We start from the raw sequence: 21,475 nt of genomic DNA on the forward strand, positions 1-21,475 counted from the left end.
TGTTTGCAGATGACATGATTGTATACCTAGAACACCCCATTGTCTCAGCCCAAAAATCTCCTTAAGCTGATAAGCAACTTCAGCAAAGTCTCAGGACACAAAATCAATATACAAAAATCACAAGCATTCTTATACACCAATAACAGACAGAGAGCCAAATCATGAATGAACTCCCATTCACAATTGCTTCAAAGAGAATAAAATACCTAGGAATCCAACTTACAAGGGATGTGAAGGACCTCTTCAAGGAGAACAACAAACCACTGCTCAATGAAATAAAAGAGGATACAAACAAATGGAAGAACATTCCATGCTCATGGGTAGGAAGAATCAATATCGTGAAAATGGCCATACTGCCCAAGGTAATTTATAGATTCAATGCCATCCCCATCAAGCTACCAATGACTTTCTTCACAGAATTGGAAAAAACTACTTTAAAGTTCATGTGGAACCAAAAAAGAGCCTGCATCACCAAGTCAATCCTAAGCCAAAAGAACAAAGCTGGAGGCATCACGCTACCTGACTTCAAACTATACTACAAGGCTACAGTAACCAAAACAGCATGATACTGGTACCAAAACAGAGATATAGATCAATGGAACAGAACAGAGCCCTCAGAAATAATGCCGCATATCTACAACTATCTGATCTTTGACAAACCTGAGAAAAACAAGCAATGGGGAAAGGATTCCCCATTTAATAAATGGTGCTGGGAAAGCCGGCTAGCCATATGTAGAAAGCTGAAACTGGATCCCTTCCTTACACATTACACAAAAATTAATTCAAGATGGATTAAAGACTTAAACGTTAGACCTAAAACCATAAAAACCCTAGAAGAAAACCTAGGCATTACCATTCAGAACACAGGCATGGGCAAGGACTTCATGTCTAAAACACCAAAAGCAATGGCAACAAAAGCCAAAATTGACAAATGGGATCTAATTAAACTAAAGAGCTTCTGCACAGCAAAAGAAACTACCACAGCAAAAGAGTGAACAGTCAACCTACAAAATGGGAGAAAATTTTTGCAACCTACTCATCTGACAAAGGGCTAATATCCAGAATCTACAATGAACTCAAACAAATTTACAAGAAAAAAACAAACAACCCCATCAAAAAGTGGGCAAAGGATATGAACAGACACTTCTCAAAAGACGACATTTATGCAGCCAAAAGACACATGAGAAAATGCTCATCATCACTGGCCATCAGAGAAATGCAAATCAAAACCACAATGAGATACCATCTCACACCAGTTAGAATGGCAATCATTAAAAAGTCAGAAAACAACAGGTGCTGGAGAGGATGTGGAGAAATAGGAACACTTTTACACTCTTGGTGGGACTGTAAACTAGTTCAACCATTGTGGAAGTCAGTGTGGCGATTCCTCGGGGATCTAGGACTAGAAATACCATTTGACCCAGCCATCCCATTACTGGGTATATACCCAAAGGACTATAAATCATGCTGCTATAAAGACACATGCACACGTATGTTTATTGCGGCATTATTCACAATAGCAAAGACTTGGAACCAACCCAAATGTCCAACAATGATAGACTGGATTAAGAAAATGTGGCACATATATACCATGGAATACTATGCAGCCATAAAAAATGATGAGTTCATGTCCTTTGTAGGGACATGGATGAAATTGGAAATCATCATTCTCAGTAAACTATCACAAGGACAAAAAACCAAACACCACATGTTCTCACTCATAGATGGGAATTGAACAATGAGAACACATGGACACAGGAAGGGGAACATCACACTCTGGTGACTGTTGTGGGGTGGGGGGAGGGGGGAGAGATAGCATTAGGAGATATACCTAGTGCTAAATGACGAGTTAATGGGTGCAGCACACCAGCATGGCACATGTATACATATGTAACTAACCTGCACATTGTGCACATGTACCCTAAAACTTAAAGTATAATAATAATAAAAAAAGGAAAAAAAAGACAAAAATACTATAATAAAAGATGCTTCTATCACACCTATTACTCAGGAAATTACAAGGGCTTCAGGAGCTCTGTGCCAGGAGAGGGAACAGAAGACCAAGTGTATATTTCTTATTGTGTCACAACATCACAAGGGTGAACCTCAAATTGGATTTGTCTGATTTTTCCTTTTGATTAGTATTAGAGGCCATGCGTTCTCGGCAGGAATTCTTTGGAAATGGCGCTGTGCTCTTCTCATTACATCCCCATGGGACAAACAATGTCACTGTGTCCCACTGCTAGTAATGTTAACCTTAATTACCTGGAAAAGTTGATGTTTGTCAGGCTTCTTGGCCAGGCATAGTGGCTCACGCTTGTAATCCCAACACTTTGGGAGGCCAAGGCAGGTGGATTGCTTGAGCTCAGGAGTTCAATAGTGGGCAACATAGTGAGACCTCTTCTCTACAAAAAAAACATAAAAATTAGCTGGGCATGGTGGCACGTGCCTGTAGTCTCAGCTACCTGGGAGACTGAAGTGGGAGGATGGTTTGAGCCTGGGAGATTGAGGCTGCAGTGAGATTGCACCTTTGCACTCCAGTCTGGGTTGACAAAGTGACCCTGTGTCAAAACAAAACAAAACAAAAACCCCAAAACATTATTTTTCCCTTTGTAATTGAACAGCATTCTGTGGGGAGATATTCTGAAATGACACCAACATATTGTTCCTCACAGACCCTCACTCGTTAGCCTTAGCATCTGTAGAACACTCTGCCTGAATCAGCTTCCACTGTGGTGATGGCCTATTGAGATTTTCTATTTCTATCAGTCCTTCTACATTTATTAGTTGGCATTCTACTGTAAGAAGCATTTTCCTTTCTCCCTATTCATTCAATAACTCACTCACTCACTCATTCATTCATGTAAGTATGAATTTATTGATTTCTTTTCATCCAATGGGTTGTATCCACTGACATCACTATTTTCATACTCAAATTTTCCCAGATTTGGCTAGTGGGAGCCCCTTCAAGATAGATACTGTGTCCTTTGACATGTCCTCATCATTATTTGAGCACTTCCTTGGTTTCTGGCACAAAAGATGTTTCAGACTCATCTTATACTTTTCCTGCCCCAGGAGCCTTGATTCCTTTCACAAGATGGTGTTTGGAAACCAAGATCTAGGCCTTCAGTGAGCACCTTTCTACTGGGTCTTATTGCTTCTAGGCCCTTTTCAGTGGACAGAGCTAGAAAATAAATGTATGTATCTGTGTACATATACACACATACATCTCTATTTTTATGTAAATTAAAAACTGTGAGTTTCTATTTATCTCCAATTGCAATCTAACAATCCAATGTTCTTTCTAATCATTCACTTTTATAAAATCACTTCTCTGACAGTTATTCCATTATCCTCTGATTATAGATTCCATTAGCCTCACTGTATGTACATTTTCACTTAGCTTTCTAATTCTTTTTTTTTTTAGACGGAGTCTCGCTCTATTGCCCAGGCTGGAGTGCAGTGGTGTGATCTCAGCTCACTGCAATCTCCACCTCCTGGATTCAAGCAATTCTCCTGCCTCAACCTCCCAAGTAGCTGGAACTACAGGCGTGCGCCACCACACTCGGCTAATTTTTGTATTTTTAGTAGAGATGGGGTTTCACCATGTTGGCCAGGCTGGTCTTGAACTCCTGACCTCAGGTGATCCACCCGCCTTGGCCTCCCAAAGTGCTGGGATTACAGGTGTGAGTCACCACACTCAGCCTCAATTTTCTAATTTTCTCAGTGTAACTAATCACCCAATCACAATAACCACTTTCTTCTCCGTATCACCCGTAACTACGTCCGTGACTACGGAACATACCAACACCTCCTTGCAGCCCCTACTACAAGGGAGCCCTCTTCCTTCCCCTCACTGTCCCTCTTCCTTGCCCCAGGGCACACTAATGTGTCCATGCTGGTCCCCCTACCCCTCCCACTGCTCTAATTCTTCTACTACCAGGCAGGCAGAAACCCTCCACAACCTCACCACTCCATTTCTTGGCCTCCAGGCATGCCAACACTTCTGTGTCCATGTCCCTTCTGCCTCTTTTCTTAGTGTGCAGAGCATACTGACACCCCAGGGGACGATAAGGAAGGGAAGGAAAACTTCATGTCTCATTTTTGCTTCCAAATTTTAAGTGTATTTCAATGTCTTTCTGCCAAAACTTTAATGGGATTTTAACTCTCTATGCCTCAATTTCTATTGTTGCTTAGGAGATACCTTGTAAGCCTACAATAGCATGTGCAGGGCCCACCCCAAAGGCTGCCACCAGCAGGCCTAGTGTATCACGGGAATATATATTAAAGGACTACCATTAAGTAGTGTGTGATTCAAGTTGTATATACAGGTTTTAGAAGACCTGATGTTAAACATCTCTCTAATAGTTTTTTAATTAATTGAAAAACTTCTTTATTCCCAATAGTAGTTGTATATTCAAGTTGGGTCAAAGTGAAGAGAAAATTACATAGTCTCTTAACTACTTAATAAGCCCTTTCTTCTTACCTTTGACGTGTGCTAAGGGGGCTGCTAAATGCCATCTTTACAAGGAATGTAATTTAACATTCTTCCTGTAAAAATATTGACCTCCTGGTAGATATGATCAATATATCTTGATCTTATTGATGAAATGTTGATTTCTTTTCTGTGTAATAGAACCCAGTTTTTGAAATTCAAGAGCAGCAGGAGGAAATAGTGGAACCAAACACTGATTATAATGATTCCAAGATGATAATAAGGGTAAACTTACTTATTTTCATAAAACTGAGTTATGAGCAGTGGTGTTCTCCTGTAGAAAAAAATATGGATTTGTTTAGAAAACTCAGCTTTCTTTTCTTTTTCATCTAAGAATACACCAATACTGGCTTTAGCTAAATTATACTTTGCTTTGTGAGTAGGGATCTATGTCTTCATTTTAGGAAGAGGAGTTTCCTGTTGTACCTCCCATATGAGCACCCCTGAGTTATTTTTAATCTCTTGAGACTTGTCAGGGCTTCGTAAGCACTAGGCATTATTCATTACAATTCATGAGTCCAGGAATGATTTATTATAGATAATTTTTTTTCTTGAGACAGGGTCTCGCTCTATCTCCCAGATTGAAGTGCAGTGGTGTGATCATAGCTCTCCATAGCCTCGACCTCCTGGGCTAAGACTTCTGAGCAGCTAAGACTACAGGTGTGTGCCACCACACCCTGCTAATTTTTACATTTTTTGTGGAGATGAGATCTTGCTGTGTTGCCCAGCCTTCTTGGAGGAGGCTATGTGATTTATCTCACAGATGAGGACACAGGCAGAAAGGGAATATGACTTGCCCAAGACCACATAGAGGATTAGAGGAAAATTGGAAATAGAAATCTAGTGTCCTAATTTCCATTCTGTTGCCCTCTCCATTATATCAAAAGGCCACAGGGGAGGAAAAAAAGACCAGGCACCTGAGTGATGAAATAGCTCCCCTCAGTGTCCTTTCCATGGTATTACAGAAGGACTCGGGACATCTGTTTTCCCGCGGAAGCAAAGGCTCGTCTTTCTGATGATTGCTACGTAGTGAGAGTCCATGGGAGGCACTTCTTGGTGAACCTTCCAATCACAAACTAAAACCATGGCACAGAAATCAGCACAGTTAGAAATGGGCTGACATACGCAGATTGGTAGCTGGAATTTGCCCAAGTGGGGAGGAAAAAACTGTGTCTGAAAATCTTTTAAAATAAAATACATTATGCGTATGAAAAGGAATAAAGAATTACGTAATGAGAAGTTGGATTCCCACCCAAAAGATTGAAAAATAAATCATTGCTGAATCAGCTGAAGCCCCCAGTGTATCCCTCTTGGGACATCTTCCTTTTCCCCCATGGCAACCACTAACCTGAATTTTCTACTTATCCTTCTTTCCCTTTTCTTTATAGCATTCACAAACTTTAATTCAGTTTTTCATGATTTTGTATTTTATTTAAATGATATTATACTGCAGGTTTTCTTCTGCAGCTTCCCTTACCATGCAGCATCATGCTGTGAGCTTACATGGTCATTATTGGTAGCTTTAGTTCATTTATTTTCACTGCTATATAGAATTATTGGAGAAGTATTTTTATTCATTCCCTATTTGTTGGACATTTGGATCATTTTCAAATTTTTCTAACACAAACAATGCTGTTACAAACTTTGTGGTACAGGACCCAGTGTGTATATGTGTAAGAATTTTTTTTCTGATTGCGTGAATGTACCTACAAGTGGGACTGCTGAATGGAAGGGGTCTACACATGTTCAACTTAAGAGATTATATTAAATTGCTCTACAACATGGTTGCACCATTTTTTGCTTCCCCCAGTAATATATTAAGAACTCCAGGGGCTGGGCATGGTAGCTAATGCCTATTATCCCAGCACTTTGAGAGTCCAAGGCGGAAGGAGTTCAAATAAGAAGTTCAAGACCAGCCTGGGTAACATAGCAAGACCCTGTCTCTAAAAATAAAATTTAAGAAAACAATCAGCTGAGCATAGTGGTGCCCAGCTGCAATCCTTGCTTATCAGGAGACTGAGGCAGGAGGATGTCTTGAGCCTGGGAGTTCAAGGCTACAATGAGCTTTGATCCTGCCACTGCATTCTAGCCTGGGCGACAGAGCAAGATCCTGTCTTAAAAAAAAAACAAATGCTCCATTGTTCTAAATCTTCTTCAGAATTTAGTGTTGCTAGATTTATTTTTGTCAGTGTGGTGGGTGTAAGATGGTATTTTATTATTGCAATTTTTATGTATTTTATTATTAATAAGTTTGGGCATCTTTTCACATTTATTGGTCATTTGTGTTTTCTCATCTGTGAAATGCCTATTCATGTCTTTTGCCCATTTTTTATTAGGTTGTTTACCTTCTTCTTTTTAATTTATAGAAGCTCGTTATATACTGTGGTTACCAATCTTTTGTTAGCTATATGTGTAGCACGTATCTTCCAGTAGTTTTGGCTTGTCTTTTTACTCTCTTCTTGGTGCCTTTTAAAAATTAGATGTGCTAATATTTGTAGTTTTTATTTTGAAGTAATTTCTTTCTCTTTTTTTTCTTTTTTTTTTTTTGAGACAATTTCGCTCTTGTTGCCCAGGCTACATTGCAATGGCATGATCTCGGCTCACCCCAACCTCCATCTCCCAGGTTCAAGCAATTCTCCTGGCTCAGCCTCCTGAGTAGCTGGGATTACAGGCATGCGCCACCAAACCTAGCTAATTTTGTATTTTTAGTAGAGACAGGGTTTCTCCATGTTGGTCAGGCTGGTCTCAAACTCCCAACCTCAGATGATCTGCCCACCTCAGCCTCCCAAAGTGCTGGGATTACAGGCATGAGCCACCATGGCCGGCCTATTTTGAAATAATTTCAAACTTACAGAAAGTTGCCAACAAAGAATTCTTACATGGTCATATTGAATCTAACCATACCCAAATTTACCAGTGGTTAAGATTTTTCCATCGGTGTTTTACAATTTTATCTATCTTTTTTCCTTGCCCTATTTCAGATCAAACTGCAGACATCATGTTTTTTTGACCTCTGCCCAAAATTTCAGTATGTATTTCCTTAGAATAAAGACATAATATCACTTATATAATCACAGTACAATGACAAGAATCAAGATTTTTAAAAATTGAGATGACATTTACACGATATAAAATTAATTTTTTTTTTTTTTTTTGAGAAGGAGTCTCACTGTGTCACCCAGGCTGTAGTGCAGTAGGGCGATCTCGACTCACTGCAACCTCCGCCTCCCTGGTTCAAGCGATTCTCCTGTCTCAGCCTCCAGAGTAGCTGGGATTACAGGTGCACGTCACCACACCCAGCTAATTTTTGTATTTTTAGTAGAGACAGGGTTTCGCCACGTTGGTCAGGTTGGTCTCGTGACCTCCTGACCTCGTGATCTGCCTGTCTCGGCCTCCCAAAGTGCTGGGATTACAGGCATGAGCGAGACTGGGTCTCAAAATAAAATAAATAAATCAATAGGCCAGACTTGGTGGCTCATGCCTGTAATCCCAGCACTTTGGGAGGCCAAGGCGGGTGGATCACCTGAGGTCAGAAGTTCGAGTCCAGCCCGGCCAACATGGCGAAACTTCATCTCTACTAAAAATACAAAAATTAGCTGGGTGTGGTGGTGGGCACCTGTAATCCCAGCTACTTGGGAGGCTGAGGCATGAGAATTGCTTGAACTCGGGAGGTGGAGGTTGTGGTGAGCCGAGATTGTGCCATTGCACTCCAGCCTGGGAGACAAGAGGGAAACTCCATCTCAAAAAATAAATAAATAAAATAAATAAATAAACAAATAAACAAATAATACAGTTCACAATCCAGTGGCATCTAGTACATTCAAAATGCTGTGAAACCACCACCTCTATTTTAGTTCCAAAACATTTTTGTCACCCTAAAATAAAACCAATACCCATTAAGTAGTTACCCCCAGTCGCTCCACCCCCCACCCCACCCCACCCCACCCCTGCAGCAGCTATTAATCTGCTGTTTTAATGGATTTACTTCTGGAGATTTCACATAAATGGAATCATTCAATGTGTGATGTTTTGTGTTTCACTTCTTTCGCTTCATATAAGGTTTCTGAGGTTCATCTATGTTGTCCATGTATTTGCGTCACACTTCATTCCTTTTTATGGCTGAATTATATTCCATTATATGTATATACCACAATTTGTTTATTCATTCATCCATTGATGGACATTTGGGTTGTTTCTACCTTTTGGCTGTTGTGAACAGTGCCACTATGAACATTCATGTTCAAGTATTTGAGTACCTGATTTCCATTTTTTTTTGGCTAGGTACCTAGGAGTGGAATTGCTGGGTCATATAATAATTCTATGTCTGACTTTCGGAGAAAGTACCAAACTGTGTTCCGCAGTGGCTGGGCCATTTTACGTTACCACTAACAATGTATGAGGGTTGCAGTTTCTACACATCCTTGCTAACACTTGCTATTTTCCTTTTTTTTTTTTTTTTTTTTTAAGACAGAGTCTCTCTCTGTCACCCAGTCTGGAGTGCAGTGGCACGATCTCGGCTCACTGCAACCTCTGCCTCTTGGGTTCAAGGGATTCTCCTGCCTCAGCCCTGCAAGCAGCTGGGATTACAGGTGCCTGCCACCATGCCTGGCTAATTTTTGTATTTTTAGTACAGATGGTGTTTCACCATGTTGGCCAGGCTGGTCTCAAACTCCTAACCTGAAGTGATCCATCCACCTCGGCCTCCCAAAGTGCTGGGATTACAGGTGTGAGCCACCGTGCCCGGCCTTTTTTTTCTTTTTAATAGCCATTCTACTGGGTATAAAGTGGTATCTCATTGTAGTTTTTATTTGCATTTCCCTAATGACTAATGATGTCACTATCTTATGACATCATTATATCAAGATAGGTCATTATCTTATTATAAGGAATCTTATGTGCTTATTGGCCACTTCTATATCTTCTTTGAAGAAATGTCTGTTTAAGTCCTTTGCCCATCTTTAGACTGGGTTTTCTTTTTCTTTTTGAGTTGTAAGAATTCTTTATATATTCTAGATAATAGACCCCAGATATATAATGTGCAAGTTTTTTTTCCAGTCTATACATTGTCTTTTTAACTATGTTGCCCAGGGTAGTTTCAAACTCCTGGGCTCAAGCAGTCCACCTGCCTCAGCCTCCTGAATAGCTGGGACTATTAGCATGTACCACCACGCCCGGCTACTTTCTTGATAATGTCCTTTATTGCACAAAAGTTTTCAGAAGTTTGATTATGATGTGTCTTGGCATGGATTTCTTTAGGTTTATCTGATTTGGGTTCATGCAGCTTCTTGATCTGTAGATTTATGTTTTTTGCCAAATTTGGGACATTTTCAGCCATTATTTCTTCAAAAATTTTTTTAGGCCCACTTCATTCTTCTCTCCTTTAGGGACTCTGATGACACAAATGTTAGGTCTTTCATTACAGTCTCATGAGACCCTGAGACACTGTTTATTTTTTTCTATTTTCTCTCTGTCATTCAGCTTGGGTGATTTATATTGTTCTATCTTCAAATTCATTGATTCTTTTCTCTGTCTTCTCTATTCTGCCATTGAGTCCATATTTTGGTTGTATTTTTTTCAGTTCTAATTTGTTTTTTTTTAAGGCAGGATTTCACTGTCACCCAGGCTGGAGTACAGTGGCACAATCACGGTTCACTGTAACCTCAAACTCCTGGGCCCAAACGATCCTCCTGCCTCAGCCTCCCGAGTAGCTGGGACTACAGGCACACACCATCATGCCTGGCTAATTTTTTTTATCTTTTATTTTTAGAGATGGGATATCGCTTTGCTGCGCAGGCTGTCAGTTCCAAAATTTACACTTGGTTCTTCTTTATATATTCTACTTCTCTGCAAAGAGTTTATATTTTTTCATTTGTTTCAAACATGTTCACATTGTTCATTGAAACTTACGACAGCTGCTTTAAAATCTTGGTAAGATAATTCCAACATTTGTGTCATCTTGATGTCAGTGTCTATTATGGTCTCCCCTCATGAGACCCTGGATGGTTTTTGTTTTTTGTTTTTCTTGAGACGGAGTCTCTCGCTGTCGCCCAGGCTGGAATGCAGTGGTGTGATCTTGGCTCATTTCAACCTCCGCCTCCCGGGTTCAAGCAATCCTCCTGCCTCAGCCTCCTGAGTAGCTGGGATTACAGGTGCCCGCCACTATGCCCGGCTTTTTTTTTTTTTTTTTTTTTTTCAGTAGAGACGAGGTTTCACCATGTTGGCCAGGTTGGTCTTGAACTCCTAACCTCAAGTGATCCACCTGCCTTGGCCTCCCAAAGTGCTGGGATTACAGGCATGAGCCACCACACCCGGCCTTCTGGGTGGCTTTTAAATCTTGTTTTAGCAGACCTTCTCTGACTCTAAGCTGGTGGGAAAAGAGGGGCACTGCCTCTTTGCTGCCAGGTGGAGGTAAAAGTCCAGGCTCCCACTGGGGACACCTTGGGGTGTGCGTGGAGGCGGGGGATGCCTCCTTACTGCTGGGCTGCTGGGAGGGCTCCCATGTGCGCTCCATTGACACCACCCAGGCGGGGAGCAGGAGGGTTTGCCACATGGGGGTGAAAGTCCAGGCTTCTCATGCATCTTGGTTAGTAGGGGTGGAGATGGGCTGTTTGGCTGCCACAGGGCAGTTAACGTCAAAAAGTTTTTTGTCTTACTAGGCTGCCCTTTTCCTTGTCTTTTGGCTTTTCCGGGAGCTTTTTTTCACCTGCATCCCTTGGTGTTTCCAGGTTGTCAGCTCCTCCAGCTCCCAGTCCAGGATATATAAAGTAAAAAAAAAAAACCCCTGGGAACTCACCACCTTGTCTTCCCTGAGTCTCAAGCTCCCTGGCCTAGACCTTCTCTCTATATCTTCCAGAGTCTTCATAGGCTTGTTTTAGGTATAATGTCCAAGGGGCTTGGCTGTACTTAGCAGAATAAATTGAGAGAAGTACATCTACCCCAATTTGTTCCCAATACTGTTTTCCAACGGTCCATTTTTTTTTCTTCTGAGCTGCAATGTTTGTTCTTGTCATATATCAAGTTTCCATATATACATCGGTATTTTTAATGGATTATTTATTTACTTTAAAATTTTAGATTCAGGGGGTGCTTGCGCAGGTTTGTTACACAGGTATTACACAGGTATATTGTGCGGTGCTGAGAATTGGGCTTCTAATGATCGCATCGCCCAGGTAGTAAACATAAACATGTGTGTTCAGCCCTTGCCTTCCTCGCTCCCCCTTTCGGAATCCCCTGCTTATTGTTTCCATCGTTGTGTTCCTGTGTATTTAAATGGGAATTTAAATTTCTTTACATTTATTGAAATTTCCTTTAATGTCCTTCAGTAAGATTCTATAATTTTCTTAGTAAAGGATATGCTCATCTTTTGTTAGCTTTATTAGTAGGTAGGCTTTTAATTTTTGCTCCATTGGGAATAGGACCTCTTTTAAAGCATATTTTAAATTGTTACTGGTGTATAGAAATGAAGTTGACTTCTGTATATTGATTTTACAACAATAAACTCTTTGCAATTATAATACTTTTTCTGCAGATTATTTTGTAGCCTGGTTTGTATAGCTTTAATTTCTTTTTGTTTTACTGTGCTGGCTAAGACTTTTTATTACACTAGTGAAGGAGAGCGATGACAGTGGACATTCTTTCCTTGGTCCTGATTTTAAAGGAAATACTTCTAATATTTTACCTTTGAGTATGACTTATGGTGTAGGTTTTCGAACATGTCTTTTATCAAGTTAAGGAAGTTCCTATTCCTGGTTTACTAAAAGTTTTTTTTTTTTTTTTTTTTTTTTTTAGAGAGAGAGTGTAGCTCTGTCGCCCAGGCTGGAGTGCAGTGGCGTAATCTCAGCTCACTGCAACCTCCACCTCCCGGGTTCAAGTGATTCTCCTGCCCCAGCCTCCCAAGTAGCTGAGATTACAGGTGCACACCACCATGCCCAGCTAATTTTTGTATCTTTAGTAGAGGTGGAGTTTCACCATGTTGGCCAGGCTGGTCTCGAACTCCTGGCCTCAAGTGATCCACCTGACTCGTCCTCCCAAAGTGCTGGGATTACAGGCATGAGCCACCTCCCCTGGTTGCTAGAAGATTTTTTAAAAACCAGGAATGGAGATGATCATAAGGTTTTTAACCTTGCTTTGGTTAATGTGGTGCAGATAATTTTTAAAGCCTTTTAGTTAATTCAAAATCATTACTTGGGTTAAGAGAATACAACGTTTTAAATAAAAGCTTTATCATACCAGGATTCAGGCAAAAACAATGAAGTAAAAGTCTGCTATGATTATAGATCTTTTACCAACTTAATAATTTTTAGTCAATAAAGGGATTTGGAGTTAACTCAGTTTTAAAGGTCCGTAAATCAAAAGGAAGTTTTTCTTTTTTTCTGCCTGTAATCAGGTCATAACTTCCAGTTTGCTATGTCATTTGTAAAAGTGTCCAATTCTACATACAGGCCTTTAAGAAGTAATTGCATTATTGAATTAGAGCAATTGGAGAATGTATTATGTTTCAGTTTGGAGAGAATGCCATCCCTAAGCTTCAGGGACATCCCTGCCTTCTGACTTCTCCAAGTCCAGCGGTAAGGAGTCTTGGGAGAATAAGAGAAAGAAAGGGTGGGAAACTGGGCTCTCAGCACCCTTTTCTTGACTACCTTTAATTGTAGGTGTCATCCTGTGAAATTTTGGCCAGCTTCAAGCCTACACGGTAAATATATGTCTTGTGGAAATGCAAACAACCTTGTATTTCTTTATGGACAGTTAGTGATGGCTCTAGTCAAGGTGGCTCACGCCTGTAATCCCAGCACTTTGGGAGTCTGAGGTGGGTGGATCACTTAAGGTCAGGAGTTCAAGACCAGCCTGGCCAACATAGTGACTCCCCATTTCTACTAAAAATACAAAAATTAGCCAGGCATGGTGGCATGCACTTGTAGTCTCGGCTACTCGGGAGGCTGAGGCAGGAGAATTGCTTGAACCCGGGTGGCGGAGGTTGCAGTGAGCCGAGATTGTGGCACTGCACTCCAGCCTGGGTGACAGAGCAAGACTCTATCACAAAAAAAAAAAAAAGCAAATGTACTTTTTGATGACTTTAATGAGAATACAAAATGATTATTGTTCTTTCTGGCTCTGGATGTTAGCCCAGTGTTTTGTAGTTAACTATAATGTGATACAGTATGACATAAAATATCATACGCAATATTATTTCAGACTGACTATGATATACCTAAGTAGGCCAGAATTAGCACAAAATAGTCCACCTGGAAAAAAACACCCTTATGAAAATGTCAATTCATCCGAGATAATTAAGAATGGAACTACTGGCTAAAAATGTTACTTCCATAGGAAATTAATGATTTTGATAATTTATTAATTAATGAAAAGTTTTTAAAACCATGTTTTGACATATTTTCAATGATGAGTTCTTCTATAATAATAGAAATGTATTTTTACAGCATTGGAGCCAGAATATCTGGGTTTAAATTATAGCTATGCCTTTTATGAATTGTGTTGTCTAGGGCAAATAATTCAGCTCCCTAAGCCTCTACTTCCTCCTCTGTAAAATGGTGACTGTAATAATTATCTCCTAGAGTTATTAGAAAGATTAAGTGAATTGGCCAGGCATGGTGGCTCACACTTGTAATCCCTGCACTTTGGGAGGCCGAGGCAGGTGGATCAAAAGGTCAGGAGATCAAGGCCATCCTGGTGAAACCCCGTCTCTACTAAAAATACAAAAGAATTATCTGGGTGTTGTGGCTCGCGCCTGTAATCCCAGCTACTCAGGAGGCTGAGGCAGAAGAATCACTTGAACCTGGGAGGCGGCGATTGCAGTGAGCCAAGATCACGCCACTGCACGCCATCCTGGCAACAGAGCAAGACTCTGTCACAAAAAAAAAAAAAAAAAAAAAAAAAAAAAAATTAAGTGAATTGAAGTATGTTAAATGCCCAAGATAATAGATGTTCAGAACATGGTATTTCTAATTCCCTCCACTATCATGCTGCAGTACCATGTGGTGATTATGGGCAGGGACTGTGGGGCTCTTAGCTCTATTACCTCACCAGCTGTGTGAGCACAGGCAAGCTACTTAAATGCTCTATACCTCAGGGTTCTCATCTGTAAAATGGGCACAATAAAAGCACCTTTCACATAGGGTGGTTTTGAGAATGAAATTAGTTTACTGATGTAAAATGCTTAGAATGGTGCCTGGTGCACAGGGAATGCCATATACGTGTTAGCTAGTGTTGTAGTGAGACAGTCACAGTTTGTTGTATTGGCATATCTCTGACTTACTACTTTTATAACTAACTACAGCTGTGGCCAGTAATATGCTTCAGGCCTTGGGAGTGTGGTGGAATTTTCGGACTTGAATGCTGAGGTATAGCAAAGAGGGTGGAAAAGCAGAGGGGGCCACATATTCCCCAGCTCTGGGCTCCAAATGCTTTGCTAAAACAGCCATCTTTGCAGATTCTAGCTCTGGGCCTAAGGAGAAGAGAGCAAAGATATTATGTGTCTCCTGGGTGCCATTTACCCTCACTGAGCCACTGCTTTAATAAACACCAATATTTTTTAGCTCCACTGTAAATGTTGTTTATAGTGAAAATCATATTATAACAGCATTAATGGAATTTTTTAAAAGATGAAATATAAATCAACTGCAAACACACCACTTGATGCAAAAACTGATTTTATTTTTTCAATTTACCTCTAGTTTTTGTTTACATGCATATCTAGTATATGTTTACACAGTAGACATCACTGTTTATGTACAATTTATACCCTGTTTATTAACACTAATCAATAACACTTTTCCCTGTTATATGGTCTTTATAATAATAATTATTATTGATAGCTGCACAGTCAGGTAGATAGGCCATAATTACTCCATTTTTGAAAATGACAATGTCCACCTTCTACATACTGCGGGAGAACTCTACATATGAATAATAGCAAAGAAAACAAATTGTAAAAGAAAAGGAAATAAAAGGCCTAAATCTCCTTATGGCACAAGGGGAGTATTTGATTGCCTAGGAGCTGTGAAATTCTATCATTTGATTTTGCAATGAACTTCTGCCCCAAATGCTTTATTTCACGTATCTATTTTTAAATTTAAGCGAATTAAAAAGAAGTTGCATGTGATGGATATGTAGAGGTTCATGATACTGTTGTCTATTTTTGTATATGCTTAAAATTTTCCATAAGTAAAAAAAGAATTTGCTAATAAATGATTTTTCCAATACCCTTGGAAATAGCTTGAAATATCTCTTGGTGAGCATGCCAACACTAACCCACATAGCACCTTTGTGGGAAATCTCTTCCTCAAGAGCCTTTGCTTCCCTGTTCCTGGAAGGGTATGTGGTAAGGGTATGTAAATCTACAGTGTCTACACGGGGAAAGGTGCTGTTTGCATGTGGCACTCTTGCATGGTGCACAACTTCCCACATATGCAAAGGCCTTGCTTGGGTATCGCTAAACCACTGTTGAGAACATGTTTAAGAAGGGGGACACAGGGGCTGGGCGCGGTGGCTCAGGCCTGTAATCCCAACACTTTGGGAGGCTGAGGTGGGCGGATCACAAGGTCAGGAGATCGAGACCATCCTGGCTAACACAGTGAAACCCCACCTCTACTAAAAAATATAAAAAATTAGCCAGGCATCGTGGCAGGTGCCTGTAGTCCCAGCTACTCGAGAGGCTGAGGCAGGAGAATGGCGTGAACCTGGGAGGCGCAGCTTGCAGTAAGCCGAGATCGCGCCACTGCACTCCAGCCTGGGTGACAGAGCGAGACTCCATCTCAAAAAAAAAAAGAAGGGGCCACAGGGAGTACAGGGGAAGGGGAGGAGGCTGTAGCTGTTCCATCATTGGTGACCTGTACTGGGTAGATGGTGACTAGCAGTGCGTGATGCTACAGCAAGCCATGCCCTCCCCACCCCACCCTGCGCTGGGACCCTTGGGCCTGCCATAAGTCATAGTCCACACTCACTGGAGGGGTCCACTCTATTGTTGTGTCCTGACCACATCCTTGCTAAGACCCAGGCTCTCCTTTCTCCTAGTAGCTCTGTGATGAACACAAATGCCCCTCTCCTGTCGGACCCTCCAGACACTCCAGTCCAGTCTACCTTGGGATTGCGGTCATTACTCTCCTCTTGACTTTCCTTGTGCTTCTTGTTCTGTCCTGGTCTCTGTCAGTCCTTTCCCTGTCTGACGCGAGTCCCAGCTCCTTATACCACTCCTGGGAATTCTCCAGTTCCTGACTCACTGTCTGCAGCCTGCAGGCTCTGACAGCATCGCAGGTGTCAGAAGGCGCCTCTTATGTTCAAGGGTCCTGGGCTTCCAGCGTGGGAGTAGACGGCAAGTTACCGGTGGCCCCAAATGTTAGATATTGTGGCTTGATTACAGAGAAATAGGAGACAGCTCCATGAGATCCAACAGATGGTCTGATTAGGGAAGAAGGAAGCCAGTGCAGAACACTTACAAAATAACCATGCTTGATAGTGAGCTGTTTTGTACAGGGACGGTTTGGCAAGCCCTTCTGAAATCTTCACAGCCGGCGTCAGGCCTGGCACTCAGCAGCACGCAACAAATAATTGTTAAATGAATAAATAAAACATAAGGGCTGGGCACAGTGGCTCACACCTGTAATCCCAGCACTTTGGGAGGCTGAGGCGGGTGGATTGCTTGAGGCCAGGTGTTCGAGACCAGCCTATCCAACATGACAAAACCCCGTCTCTGCTAAAAATATTATACAAAAATTAGCCAGGCGCGGTGAAGCGTGCCTGTAATCTCAGCTACTTAGAAGGCTGAGGCAGGAGAATTGCTTGAACCCAGGAGGCAGAGGTTACAGTTAGCCAAGATCGTGCCACTACACTCCAGCCTGGGTGACTCTGTCTCCAAAAACAAACAAACAAAACACTACAGTACAAAATGTGTATATTAGGGCTGAAGAAATATAGCATAGAAGAGTGATCTGAGTGGATGAGAGTAATCAAGATTTCCTATGGGGGAAATTACTTTTAGAAACTGAAGGGTAGAGAGAAGTCTAGTGTAGCAGTCCAAGCACATAGTTCTCCACTGATAATACTGTGTAGCCTCTAGCAAGTTACTTAACCTTTCTGTGTCTCAGACTCATTTCCAAAACAGAATAGTGCTTACTAGATAGGGGTGGAGTGCTCCCTCGCAGGTGGTGCTCACTGGAAGGCCTCAGTGAGTTAATGGGTAAATGGGGCTTAGAGCTTGATCAATAGAATTAGCAACATCATCTGACATCCCATCTTCACATTCCTGGGAGTCCCCTACAATTGCTCCTACTTCTCTTACAAAGCAACATTTCATTTTCCTAAATTATTTTCTAGTCCTTGTTCATAGTCAACTTGCTTTGTTAAAATTACTTTATTCTTTGTAGAAAATGATGCATGCTTATAAAAAAGAGCTCCAAGCAATAAAGTACAAATAAAGAAGCAAAATAGAGCTGATATTTAAGAACAGAGTGCTGTTCTCATCACGTGGCCCTAGTCCCTTGTATGTATATTGTTCTCATGCGAGTCACTGAAGTAAAATATTACTCCATGGAACTTGGATGTTTTTGCTAATTCTTGAATAAAGACAAACAAGTTTGTATTTTAAAGTACCAAACTACCTAATGTGCCAAAAACTTTTGGCACATTATGTGACTTTTTCTAGAATAAAAACCAAGGTTATTTGTATAAGACATTGGAAACAAATTCCTCTTGACATTTTCTTTCTATTTATCAGTGGCCTGAGGCTTCCACCACTAAACCCAAAGCTGTAGATACCTATTGCTTGGATTATAAGCCTTCCAAGGGAAGAAGGTAATGATGTTTTTTAGCATATGTGGAAATTGATATTATTGTATTCTGTAGCTCTGGAAAAAACTAATTATTCAGATTTCTGTGAAGGGTTTAGCCTGAAAAGAATCTGTTGAGAAAGGAGAAAGATTTGTAATATCCAACAATTTCAAAGCCAAAGTTACTAGTTCATTGTTCATATTTAGAGATAAGGAAATAGGCCCGGGAGAATTGGGAGGACAGGGCAAAAGTCACAGTGGACTGAGATCACAGCCCAAGTCTCCTGATGTGTAGCCATTTGGAAACATTTCTTTCTATTTGTGCCTTGGAAGGTGGGCAAGAGGCAAAAAAAAAAAAAATTTAAAGGATATAAGGCCGGGTGCGGTGGCTCTTGCCTGTAATCCCAGCACTTTGGGAGGCCGAGGCAGATGGATTGCCTGAGGTCAGGAGTTCGAGACCAGTCTGGCCAACATGGTGAAACCCCATCTCTACTAAAAACACAAAAAAATTAGCCAGACGTGGTGGCATGCGCCTGTAATCCCAGCTACTCGGGAGGCTGAGGCAGGGGAATTGCTTGAACCAGGGAGGCGGAGCTTGCTGTGAGCCGAGATCATGCCACTGCACTCCAGCCTGGGCGACAGAGCGAGACTCTGCCTCAAAAAAAAAAAAAGAAAAAAAAAAAAAAAGGATATGAATACACAGTTAAATAGGATAAATAAGACCTAGGGTTCAATAGGTCAGAAGAATGGCTTTAGTTAACAATAACCTATTGAACACTTCAAAATAGCTAGAAGAGAATAATTTAAACATTCCTAGCATAAAGAGAAGATAAATATTTAAGGTGGTGGATATCCCAATTACCCTGATTTGATCTTTACACATTATATGAAGGTATCAGAATAGCACATGTTGGCCGGGCACAGTGGCTCATGCCTGTCATCCCAGCATTTTGGGAGGCTGAGGTAGGAGGATCACTTGAGGCCAGGAGTTTGAGATCAGCTTAAGCAAAATAGTGAGATCCTGTCTCTACAGAAAAATTTAAAAATTAGCCAGGCATGGTGGTATGTGCCTACAGGCCCAGTTAACCTGGGAGGCTGACGCAGAAGGATTAGTTGAGCCCAGGAGTTCAAGGCTGCAATGCAGTGAGCTATGATCGCGCCACTGCATTCCAGCCTCGGCAACAGAGTGAGACCCTGTCTCAAAAAAATATGTATGTAATATAAAATTACATATACCCCCAAATATGTAAATCTATTATGTATCAATTTTTAAAAACGAATAAAAAGAGTAGGTAGTTCAAATAAAAGCTCAAGACAGGCAATTGTATTAGTCAGAAAGTAAAGCTTTCTGGAGAGTTTCCTAACTTCTGAATAAACTTAAGCAGGTTTTGCAGAATTAGACTAGTGGAAACATAAGGCTCTCGCAAAAAAATTTCAGAAAGTACTCTTGCCTTTTTAAGTGCAAAATAAGCAGATTGCAAAGGCGCTTTTCCTCTCCACCCTGAAAGGTGGTGTTTGTACTTGAGAAGGGAGGAAGGAGGGGGCCTGAGTACTGAGGCTTCCCATCCACTTATACAATTTCCCAGCAAGGACTTGGGGATCTGCAAGGCCTGTGCCAAGTCAGGCTTTATGCCGGCATTGAGAAGTGATACACAAGTGGGTGGAAACAATGAAGAAATGTTTTGTGGGATTTGAGAGACCTCATATCCCCCAATACGCTGTTAATATCACTTGTTGAAATTAGAGACTGGGCACAGTGGCTCACGCCTGTAATCCCAGCACTTTGGGAGGCTGAGGTGGGAGGATCCCTTGAGCCCAGGAGTTTGAGACCAGCCTGGGCAACAAGGTGAGACCTCGTCTCTACAAAAAAATTTATTTTTTAATTTTTTTGGAGACAGGGTCTCATTCTGCCACCCAGGCTGGGGTGCAGTGGCACAATCATAGAACACTGCAGCCTCCAACTCCTCGGCTCAACTGATTCTCCCGTCTTAGCCTCCATGCCCAGCTAATTTTTATAGTTTTTGTAGAGCCAGCGTTTCGAACTCCTGGGCTCAAGCAGTCTGCCTGCCTTGGCCTCCCAAAGTGCTGGAATTACAGGTGTGAACCACCACACCTGGCCTACAAAAATTTTTTTTTAATTAGCTGGGGGTGGTGGCATGTACCTGTGGTCCGAGCTACTCGAGAGGCGGACGTGGGAGGATGTCTTGAGCCCAAGAGGTTGAGGCTGCAGTGAGCTGTGATTGTACCACTGCACTCCAGCCTGGACAACAGAACAAGATCCTGTCTTAAAAGAAAAAAAAAGAAATTAGCCTAGGTTTTTAGTAAGGAGAGGCTACCTCTAAAGCCCCACCATGACTGCACCCTTGGGCTTCAAGACCCACACACTTTAAGGGGGTACTCAGGTGCACCACAGCTGTCCACAATCCTAAGAGGCACTGATGTTTTCACAGGTGGGCTGCAAGAGCACCAAGCACCAGAATCACATATGGGACTATCACCAAAGAGAGAGACTACTGCGCAGAAGACCAGACTATCGAGAGCTGGAGAGAAGAAGGTTTCCCAGTGGGCTTGAAGCTTGCTGTGTTTGGTATTTTCATCATTGTGGTGTTTGTCTACCTGACTGTGGAAAATAAGTCGCTGTTTGGTTAAGTAATTTAGGAGCAAAGCAATGCTCCAAGCGAGGCCTCCTGCTTCAGGAAAGACCAAAACACTACCCTGAAGGGCCAGCCTAGCCTGCAGCCCTCCCTTGCAGGGAGCCTTCCCTTGCACTGTGCTGCTCTCACAGATCGGTATCTGGGCTCAGCCAGGTGGAAGGAACCAATGGGAGAACGAGGCACCTGTGTTAAGAGCATGATGGTTAGGAAATCCCCCAAGTCATGTCAACTCTCATTAAAGGTGCTTCCATATTTGAGCAGGCGTCAAACAAGGAAACTGTCTGGCGTTTTTCTAAGTATGGTGACAAGCCATAGGTCGCATTTTATTCACTCCTCCAATTGTATAGCCAATTCTGGGAAACAGCTAATTTACAGCAGAAGAATGTGTCTAGTTTAGTAAACACAAAGAAATGTCCAACACCATGAAAACAATTTAGAACAGGATAGCATTTTTGCCTTTGAAACTTAGCAGGGTTCTAAAAAATTACCATCTGACAAAGGAATGTAATAACCATGGCCTCAGGGACCAGGCAGAGCTGTGTAGG

At 41.6% G+C, this 21,475-nt stretch overlaps 1 protein-coding gene across 10 annotated transcripts in view; it reads left to right on the plus strand.

Moving 5' to 3' along the window:
• The window catches only part of LEMD1 (LEM domain containing 1), a 40,692-nt gene extending 19,485 nt beyond the window's left edge, over positions 1 to 21,207 (plus strand). For 3 of the 10 annotated variants that reach the window (XM_055369510.2, XM_055369544.2, XM_055369515.2), the window contains 3 exons: positions 4,637 to 4,720; positions 18,225 to 18,301; positions 20,727 to 21,207. In XM_055369510.2, coding sequence (XP_055225485.1) covers positions 4,637 to 4,720; positions 18,225 to 18,301; positions 20,727 to 20,925 — 360 coding nt within the window. In that variant the 3' untranslated portion in view covers positions 20,926 to 21,207. Of the gene's footprint in view, positions 1 to 4,636; positions 4,721 to 12,996; positions 13,063 to 18,224; positions 18,302 to 20,726 lie in introns of all 10 variants that reach the window. The other 7 variants (XM_063709132.1, XM_004028248.5, XM_019029587.4 and 4 more) reach the window with 3 other exon arrangements.
• Positions 21,208 to 21,475: the final 268 nt, after the last annotated feature.

The sequence above is a fragment of the Gorilla gorilla genome, chromosome 1 (assembly GCF_029281585.2).
Source record: "Gorilla gorilla gorilla isolate KB3781 chromosome 1, NHGRI_mGorGor1-v2.1_pri, whole genome shotgun sequence".
In the NCBI taxonomy this organism is placed as follows: domain Eukaryota; kingdom Metazoa; phylum Chordata; class Mammalia; order Primates; family Hominidae; genus Gorilla; species Gorilla gorilla.